The sequence below is a fragment of the Monodelphis domestica genome, chromosome 2, assembly GCF_027887165.1.
Source record: "Monodelphis domestica isolate mMonDom1 chromosome 2, mMonDom1.pri, whole genome shotgun sequence".
NCBI lineage: Eukaryota > Metazoa > Chordata > Mammalia > Didelphimorphia > Didelphidae > Monodelphis > Monodelphis domestica.
This window is the reverse complement of record NC_077228.1, coordinates 533,711,989-533,722,213: the sequence shown is the minus strand read 5'-3', so window position 1 is coordinate 533,722,213 and position 10,225 is coordinate 533,711,989. Positions and strand designations below refer to the sequence as shown.

The window sequence follows — 10,225 nt, the reverse complement described above, 5'->3', positions numbered from 1 at the left end:
TTCCATGGTAGAAGAGCAGTAAGGACTAGGCAATGAGGGTTTAGTGATATGCCCAGGGTCACCCAGTTAGGGAGTGTCTGAGGTCAGATTGGATCTGAGGACCTCTCCTGTCCAGGCCTGGCTCTCTATCTCCTGAGCCACCTAGCTGACCCCTTTGTAGTGATTCTCAGATAGAAAGTAAGGGTTTAAAAAGAGAGACAGACAGAGAGAGGGAGGCAGAGACAGAGAGACACAGAGAGGGAGGTAGAGACAGAGAGACACAGAGAGGGAGGCGGAGACAGGCAGACAGAGAGGGAGACAGATAGAGGGGCGATAAAGAGAGAGACAGAGACAGAGAGACAGAGAGACAGAGAGAGGGAGACCTGATTTAGACAGTTTTTCCTCAGCGATATCATTCCCAAGTTTTCTCCCCATGGAGATACTCTGGTGCACAGTAAGCCTGGGCCTCCGGGTGAATGTTTTACCACACTGATTACATTCCTAGGGTTTCCCTCCAGTGTGGATTCTCTGCTGTACATCACAGGCACCATCACCAGTGGATCTTTGCTTCTGAGTTTCTTCCCCAGAAAGGCTGAGCTCTGCAGTGAGAAAATCTACAGACACGAATGGGCTGAATCAGTCATTTCACAGCGCCATTAGCTCCCCACTGCAGGATGCCCTCATGGGCAGAGTTTCACCCCAATCCCATGGATCCTTGCCAACCTGGAGCCCAGGCAAGGCGAGCTTTCTCCAATGCCAGCTCAGGGCAGCCGAGCCTTGAGCTCCAAGCCTGAGCGGGGACTTGCTCTGTCCAGGTAACCAGGCATGTGGGCTCCCTGGCTTTCCTTTCACCCCGTCTGCACTCTCCATCCTCTCTACCGGGATATTAAGCCCTTTGGTGCTGACTGTTCTCCTGGAAGCAGGATGTCATTTCCTTGGGATCACTTTCCAGGGGATCTTTTCTGTGGAGTTATCTGAGGGCACGTGACCAATGACTGCACCCTTTTTGTACTGACCTGAACTATAAAATATTTGCTTTTTGGAAGGGCCATTTCTTATTTCTTTTTTTAACATTTATATTTCGGGGGGCTGCTGGGTGGCTGAGTGGGGAGTGCCAGGCCTGGAGCGGGGGAGGGGGTTCTTGGGCTCGAATCTGCCCTCAGACCCTTCCTCTGTTGCAGCACAGTAGGTCCTTGGGGCTTCAGGACCAGAGTCCGTGGTGTCCATCTTTAGTCAAAGGAGAGAACATGCGTGAGGCCGGATGCCTGGGCCCAAGGGGGCCGGCAGGGAAGGGTCGTTGTCCGAGGGAGTCCGTGGAACTCCCTTGTGATCATGATATTGGGGGCTTCTGCCGCTCTGCCAGAGAGATCGGACAGGAGCCGGGTCTACAGGGGTTAGAGCTGGTGAAGACCCGCAGGGCTGAAGAGGGGCCGGGACACGGATCCGGTGCAACAATCCAATGGTCTCGGTGGCTGTCACTCCATCCTTCCCGTTCAGACTCTCAGGCCAGAACGTGGGGCGACAGCCTGAAGGCTCAGGGATGCTTGTGGTCACCAAGCCGAATCTGCCCTTTTTCCAGAGGAGGAAACTGAGGCCGGACAGGATCTTGATTGGGCCATTCAGTTACATCTCTCTTTAACCTTCTTAATCAAAGCCAGAGAATCTAAGCTAGAGATAACTGGGACAGGACAAAGCCTTCGTTCCCCTGCCAAGAAGGAAGGGGAGGAGCGGAGTGGAAAGGCACCGCGGTGCCTGAGGGGGCTGAAGGTGGGCGGGGAAATGGAGGCGCGACTCAGACTATGTATCCCAGAATGCCCGCTGAAGTCTGGTCACAGGGGCGGTGCTTTACGGGATTGCTTCATCTGGCTATCCATCTAGCCTGCTGTGGCCCTGCCCTGTTACGGAAGCTAGCAGAGTCACGTGAGCGAGATTCCGGGAGGAGTGCACATGCGTATTCCAGCTCTGGGCTCTGACTGCTCCATGCTAGGGAAGCTTGCGTGGTCCGTGGAAGAGGGAGGGCAGGAATGCCCGCCGGCCTGTCATTCGTGGGGTGAGAATCGCAGTGCGCACACGCAACACAGTTGACTTTCCCCCTCCCCCTCTTCACTATAGATTCCGGGGTGATTCTGGGAAGGCGGGTTGGGGAGGTGAGAGCGAAGGGAAACACGTGTGTGGCTGTGGGCTGGGTCTGTGTGCTTGGGGGAGGGGGGCTCGGGAGGGTGCACACGCGGGCGAAGGGTGTTGTGCTCATCCTTCCACGAGGTGACCTCCCCTCTCTTTCCCAGGAAGAACTGTTTCCTCCTGCCCCTCCCCCACCCTCATCTTTGCTCCCTGAGCCTTTGTCTGTCCTCGCTCTACGGAAGCCCCTCCGGGCTCCCCTGAAGACCCGACGAGGGACCTGCCTGTCCCCTGACCTCTCCGTCCCCTGGTAGTGTGGCGGCGTGACCTCTCCGCACCCAAGTCCCTCTCACTTCCTTCCAGCCGCCTCTTTCCCTTCTATGTGCCGGACACAGTAGTAGGTGCTTCCTCCATAGCCCAGGGAAGTGGAGCTTTCTCTTGTTCAGTGGTTTTTCTGTCTCTTCTCACTCTTCATGACCCTGTTTAGGGTTTTCTTGCAAACATAATGAAGCATCCGGCCATTTCTTTCTCCAGCTAAAGGGGAAACTGAGGCAAATAGAGTTAAGTAATTTGCCCAGGGTCACAGAAGCCAGTAAATATCTATGGCTTCATTTGAACTCAGATCTCCCTAACTCCTGACCCTGCACTCAGTACCCTGTGCAGAAGGAGTGGCACAGGATGGAGCTGAGCAGTGCAAACGGTGGAACCATCAGCCTGGAGGGCCTGAAGACAGACTGAGATTTACCCAGAGGGACTGAAAAGATGGAGGTAGGAGATGCCAGGTCCAAGCCACTGAGGGGGCAGGAGGGGATGATGGTCCAGCAGAGGAGGCTGAGAAGGAGCAGCTGGACACAAAGCCACCCAAGGAGAGACAGTGGTCAAGGGTGTCCATGTGCGGGACAGTACCAATATGGCAGACCAGTCATTGGAAAGGGCTGGGAAAAGTGCCACAACAGGTGGTAACAAGAGAGGGGAGGGAGAGAGAGGGAGGGGGGGAGAGGGAGGGAGAGAGACAGAGACAGAGAGAGAGACAGAGGGAGAGAGAGACAGAGGGAGAGAGAGAGACATGAAGGGAGAGAAGGAGGGAGGGAGCGAAGGAGAGGAAGAAAGGGCATGTGGGATGCAGAAGGCAGGGAAAGGAGAGGACAGTCTGGTATTCTATCACTGTGAAGATCAGTGGACAGAGGGAGGCCCACAGGGCTGGTGGATGCTTGGACTGACCAGCAGCTCTGGGCATGTGTGAGGGCACCAGGAGTTGGGGAAGGTGGAAGCTCTGAGATGGGGCAGAAATGTGGGCAGGGTGGCAGGGGAGACAGAGGGAAGGAGAACACACACTCCTTCTGTACAAGGTACTGAGTGCAGGGTCAGGAGTTAGGGAGATCCGAGTTCAAATGCAGCCTTGCTTCTGTGACCCTGGGCAAATTACTTAACTCTATTTGCCTCAGTTTCCCCTTTAGCTGGAGAAAGAAATGGCCGGATGCTTCATTATGTTTGCAAGAAAACCCTAAACAGGGTCATGAAGAGTGAGAAGAGACAGAAAAACCACTGAACAAGAGAAAGCTCCACTTCCTAGGGCTATGGAGGAAGCACCTACTACTGTGCCTGGCACATAGAAGGGAAAGAGGCGGCTGGAAGGAAGTGAGAGGGACTTGGGTGGGGAGAGGTCAAGCCACCACATTACCGGGGGTGGGAGAGGTCATGGGACAGCCTGGTCCTACGTTAGGTCTTCAGGGGAGCCTGGAGGGGGTTCCGTAGAGCGAGGACAAAGCCTCAGTGAGCAAAGAACCTGGAGGAACTCTTATCATAGCTCAGCTTCAATACATCAGGGTCACCAATAGATTAGAAAGCTAAGTAACTTTCTACCTCTTTCCTACCTTTCCCTCTCGTTACCACTACTACTACTACTACTACTACTACTACTACTACTACTACTACTACTACTACTACTTCTACTACTACTTCTACTACTACTTCTACTACTATGATTTAATAAAATTATAAAGATACTAGCAGTCTCATAATTTAATTTTAATTATTACAGGGTTCTCCCTATAGGATATGTGGCCTTGAGTGTTCTTATCTAATGAGACCATATTTATTTAGACTTTTCTAAAAGTCTAAATAAATATGTCACTGTCTCTCTGTCTCTGTCTCTCTCTCTCTCTCCCCTCCCCCTCTCTCCCCTCTCTTGTTACCACCTGTTGTGGCACTTTTCCCAGCCCTTCCCAATTACTGGTCTGCCATATTGGTACTGTCGCTCACATGGACACCCTTGACCACTTTCTCTCCTTGAGTGGCTTTGTGTCCACCTGCCCCTTTTCAGCCTCCTCTGCTGGACCATCTTCCCCTCCTGCCCCTTCAGTGGCTGGGACCTGGCATCTCCTTCCTCCATCTTTTCAGTCCCTAGGGGTAAATCTCAGTCTGTCTTCATACCGTCAAGGCTGATGGTTCCACCTTTTGCTCTGCTCAGCTCCATCCTGTGCCACTCCATGGAGCACTGATTCTGGAGGTGGAAGTTCTGGGTTCACATCCTGGGACTCAGTTTCCTGATGTGTAAAATCAGGGGCGTCCACTAGACACCTCAGAGGACCCCTTTCCCTCTCAATCTCAGAATTTCTTCATAAAATCCACTCCTAACTTCAGACAGTCATGTGGGCAGCTTTGGAATGCTGGGCAGTGCCTCCGTCTCTTTTCTCTTAACCTCCATGCACTGGGCAGGTCTTACCTTCTGTGTCCACCATCGATCTCCTTTCTGTCCCCTCCTTTCCCCACACACCCGACCCCTCCTGTGCTTCAGGACCCTCGTGGGCCTCCTTTTCCCAAGACTTTACCACCTCTGGGGCACACAACCAGCCAAGGGCTTTATGGCACTCTCCCACTCCAGAGAGTCCACTGATTCCCTGCTCCCTCCAGGAAGCAAAAATCAGCTCAAGTGTTAGCAGCTAAAGCCCATCCCAGCTGGACTCAAACCTCCCTTATTCCACCTTTTCCCTTCTTCCTCTCCAGATACAGGATGACCAGCCTTTGCACTTTAGCTCCTGCAGTCTCTGTGCATTTGCCCTGGCTGTGCCCTGTGCATGGCATGCCCTCTCTGTCCTGCTGCCTCCAGGATCCTTAGAGTCTTTCACCACTCAGCAAAAGTGTTCCCTCCCTACTGTTGCCTTAAATCTGTTTGGCACAGACCTTTGGCACATCTTGTCTCCCTCCTGGCCCCTGAGCTCCTTCCTTGTCTTCTGTCTTTGCTCTCCCTGTGCCCAGCACGGGGTCTGGCGTGGAGTAGGTGACCAAGAAATGCTTTTTGGTTCATGGTGTAAAGATTAAAATTTAGGGGAAATGGGGAGACTGAAGCAGGTAGAAATTAGTTTCTCTCTGCAAGGAGAGAAAAAATAAAAAAACCTGAAAAAGTATATTGCACATGCAAGAAAAATATAATAATAAAAGAGCTTTAAAAATTCAAAAATATAGCTTATAACCATTGACACTCTGTGTCAGTTAAGAAAACATAAAATGCAAGGCTTTCTCACCAAAAAATGAGATCCATTTCCTCTTTGTATCTGGCCATGATCACTGTGAGTAGAAGGCAAATGAATTGAACAAGGTTAACAATTTTTTCATCTTTAAAAATACAGTAGTACAAATATGTAGATATCAAAATCCCCAAAATTCTCAATAGCCCAATTAATTACAATAGCAAACAAACACACTTTCATATTTCACATAAGTTGCTGTATGACATTTTTAAAACCTATGAATTGATGGACATTTGTCACAATTTTTACAAACATAGCAATCTTTCAACCTTGGTAATAAACATATTTTTAAAACAAAGTAAAACTCATCTTGGGTTTAGAAGATAATCAAGAAATCTATATATCATTCTGGTAGAAGTAAAATAGTGAGCTAAAGAGCATAAATAAAGGGGTGCTCCTTTTGGAGGCTTTTTAAGGGTACAAATGCCCTGAAATTAACTGCCCAACTTCCATTCACATGTGGGAAGGTTGGGGGTTATAAAATACATTTCACTTCAGCTAATGGGCCTTACCTCGTGGTAGGGGCAGGCAAAAATAACCAGATTGTTAAAAAAAAAATTCCAAAAATCATATTTAAAAACCCTTAAAATCAAATCATTTGAGGTATTTAGCACATTAAAATTCCAAAGGTTGTTAATACAATTATAACCAGTTCTGAAGTCCATCTATCCTCAGCAAAATAGAAAAAAGCTGTTTTTTCATATATGGGCTTATTCACAATATTTGTTCAACACAATTATAGGGGGAAAACAGAATTTCAAAACCCAGTACATTCAAAACAAATTCAATCAACCTTCAGTTCACAGAATAATATTCAATCCAGTAATATATGAACTTAAAATCACAAAGTTACATCTTAAACAAAAAATGCAATAGAATACAGAGATTTTTTTTTATAAACCATTGGAGTCTGAAATGCCTTAGAATATAGCCTTTAGTCTCTTCAAAGTTCCTTGGGGTTTTTTTTGTTTGTTTGTTTTTATTTATCCATTTAAATGTCTATTGTCTGAAGGTAGAGTAGTAAAGGCTAGGCTATGGGGTTCAAGGGATCCGTCCAGGGCCCCACAGCTGGGAAGCATTGGAGGCCAGATTTTAGCTAGAGACCTCCCGTCTCTGGGCCTGGCTTCCAGTTCGCTGGGCCACCCATTTTCCTCCCCAAAGTTAAAGTTGAATCTTTGGGCTGAGTCTGCTCCCAGATAGTCAGGCAAAATCAATGAAATTGCCAGAAGAGTCAAAAATCCTTTTAAACAGCCCATTGCTTTTTAGGTTTCTGTTTGAAAAGTCTGTTTCTGATCTCTTAGTCTTTTCTGTCTTTCCCCTCTCTGATCCCCCTGTGGCCAATACCCCCAGCCACGTGGAGGCTTAGCCTAAGGGAAATTACCCTTCTCCTTTCCCTCTGGTCTCTCCCCTCCGCCCACGTGGCCAATACTGTTACCAGCTGGTCGCAATGAGTCCTGAGCGATCTGCTCCAAGGATCTGGGGGATGAGCCGGCTGGGGTCACACTCTTGGGTCTGGGGCGCAGAAATAGGCAGGCAGCGGCTGGTGAGAGGCCAGGAGCTGGAGCGGCTGCGGGGGTGGGCAAGGCCGGGACCAGGTACCAGGTGAGGACAATCAGGGCTGTAGGTTGCAGGCAGGAAGCGGCGGGGCCGCTTTCTAGGTACTAGCTATTAAAACTGAATTTAAGATCAGAAAAGAAATCAGAAGACTGAAAGTTCTTTTTCCCGTTAGGTCGCCATAACTGTAAAGATTAAAATTTAGGGGAGATGGGGAGACTGAAGCAGGTAGAAATTAGTTTCTCTCTGCAAGGAATATATATATTTTTAGAGGTTTATTAAAGTTTAAAGATTAAGAATATACAAGTAAGAAACATGTGCCTAGGCCAGAGGCCTAGACAAAAATAACCTCACATCATGGAAGAGATGCCTCTGCTCCAAAAACGGAAGTCCAAAAGGCCCAGACCTTCAAAAGCCTTTGCTTAAATATCTTCTCGATCTCGGCCCAGGTGAGATTACAAGGCATTCTGGGGAAGTGGAGCAAAGGCTCATGGGGATTGTAGTCCTGTATTCGAGTCTATTTTTTACAATGGATTAATTGGTTGGTGGGTTTCATATGAGTTAGTCCATATTTGTGATATGGAAATCATATTAAAAGTCATATATATTAAATTAAGGTCGCCAAGGAATTCAGCTATGTAATTCCTAAATGAAAACTCAAGTCAGCAGTCAATCTTTTATGGAGTTTTTAATTACAAACAGGAGGGAAAAAGGTATTGGAGAGAGAGAGAGGGAAAAGGGAGAGAAGGTAATAGGGCTTAAATGCCCACTCTGCTTTAGGCTGGGCCAAAAGCCCAAGGCCTTGGAATGTCCAAGGCAAAGAAAAGAGATCAGTCCCTATCACTCACATGACCAAAATGGAGAAACAGTCTCAAGGTTCCTTCCTCCAAGCACCAGGTTCCAACCACCACCTCTCTTCTTCACACAGGAAGAAAAGAACCAGAACCCCTGGGCTGTCCTCTACCTCACTTCCTGTGTCCCCCTGTGCCAATGGTGGCTCTAGCTTAAACCAGGACCGCCCAGAGGTCTGTCCCCTTTGCACATGTCTGTTGTGGTGATATTCTCAAAGAATTAAATCTTGAGCTTTGCTGTAGCCCTTTCTCAATCCTGTTACCTTGAGTAGGGTGGAGATTTTAGTTTCCAAGACCCAATTCTGTCATTACAAGTATCTCTATTGTTATTGATCAGGAAATAGCTAAATCCCATCCTCTAAAGAATGGTTTGAACAGGGTTGAGCAGTTTTGAAATTCACATATTGCATGCTGGAGAGTACCTTGGGGTGCCGTTTGTGCACAGGTGTGTAAGGGTGAAGTCTCAGGTATGTGACAGGATGATCTAGAAGGCCTCTTGGGTAGGTGTTTTCTTGGCCTCTGCTTCTCACCTATTTTCCCACCACCTTACCTGGGAGGCCCTCATGCCCCAAGAAGAATGTGGGCACCCCCTGACTTTGCACGTCCTGCTGCCCCCATCTGCCCAGCAGTAATATTTTATGTGTTCTGGGGATGATTCTCCTTGGAGAGCCCAGGCCCTGTTGGGGTCAGATGAGAGCTGCCCCTGCCTCTCCTGTTGGGCTACTGTTGTTGACATGGGCACTGTACCCCAGAAACCCAGGCGAAGTATTATCAGGGGAACTCCCTTTTTTTTTTCCTGTTTTTTTTCAGTTTTTTCCTGACTGAGCCTAAAAACACCCAATGACCCCTCTAGGGTCCTGAGATGACTATCTTCCTTTGATCGTCCTCTAGATGGACAGAAAGATGCACCTTCAGACCACACCTTGATCGTATCAGACATCTGTTTGTCCCCTAAAACTAAGGAATCTTTATGTCCCCAGGCAGACCCCAGTATGATCACCCCACCTCATGCCTGAGTGACTAACTGTTGTGAAAAATGTATAAAATCCCCAGAACTGATGTCGTCTGGGGGAATAGCCTGTCCTTTCATGCTGTCCTCCCAGAGAACTGCTCCCCATCTTGCTGTTCCACCTTGCTATCCTCCTGGCCACTTTCGACATTACTTTCTAAATTAATAAATCTCTTTTTGTTTTAAGCTAAGTTTTGGAGTCATTGCATGCTTTCAGAAGGCATCCTTCCAGAACCCCAAAAGGTTCTTCCTGCCCATAACATTGTAAGGAAACTTCAGATACACTGTTGTCTCCTTTGTCCTTTCTACTTTGTGTGCCAAGGCAGGTGCCATTAAAAAGAACCCCCACATTCCCCACCTTCTGGGAATTGCTTTTGGTCCCAAAATGTCCTATCTATAACAAAGTCATCAAGTCAGAGCCCCAGGCATGATCAATCAATTCATTAGGGAATCTGATGGTCACTAATCAACTGGGTCCAAGACCTGGCTCACAGTCCAGGACCATCTCCTCAGGGTCTCAGGGAGTTTATAGCACTTGGAAGGCTTCCAAAAGTAGAACGGGGTGCTACAGTTCCATAACTGGTCTCTGCAGAATTGGGGGAGCTCCTCTGATTGACTAATGGACCCCGACAGCATCAAGAGCCATTTTGTCCACTGTTCTTTTCACAGGTCAGCAATCATATCCTGTCCTGAGACCTTCCCCCGGTTAGGAGACCCTTTCAGCAAGGTCTTGAGCTGTTTGCCATCCATCTGGTCATCTTAGCATGGCTTTGGTCAACAATATGTTAGGATCCAAGAACTCAGTGATGGAGGCTCTTAGGATGGTGTAGTTTTAAATTCAAGGGTCACTTGGGAATGGAGCTAATGCTTCAGGGGTGTGAGGACTGTTGCTAAGGCACAGGAAATAATTTCTTTTTTTTTTATTTTAAATATTTTTTTATGTTTATATGAATCATTATCTCCATGTCCCCTCTTCCCTCCCCCCTCCCAGAACCAACAAGCAAAGTGGATTGTACAAATGTTATCACTTGATACCCATTTCTATATTATTCATTTTTGCTATGGAGTGATTTTTTAAAGCCGAATCCCCAAACCATGCATCCATATTTCCATGTGATGAGTGATGTTCTCCTTTTTTCTTTTGAATTTCTACTCCCATAGTTCTTTCTGACAATGTGGATAGC

General features: G+C 47.9%; 1 protein-coding gene across 1 annotated transcript in view; it reads left to right on the top strand.

The window, feature by feature from the left end:
* The first annotated feature begins 1,226 nt into the window (after nt 1-1,226).
* LOC130456970 (zinc finger protein 585A-like) overlaps nt 1,227-10,225 on the top strand; it is a 47,916-nt gene continuing 38,917 nt past the window's right edge. The window contains exons 1-3 of the mRNA XM_056814784.1: nt 1,227-1,521; nt 1,634-1,746; nt 1,967-2,029. Of these exons, the coding sequence (XP_056670762.1) occupies nt 1,227-1,521; nt 1,634-1,746; nt 1,967-2,029 (471 nt within the window). The remainder of the gene's footprint in view (nt 1,522-1,633; nt 1,747-1,966; nt 2,030-10,225) is intronic.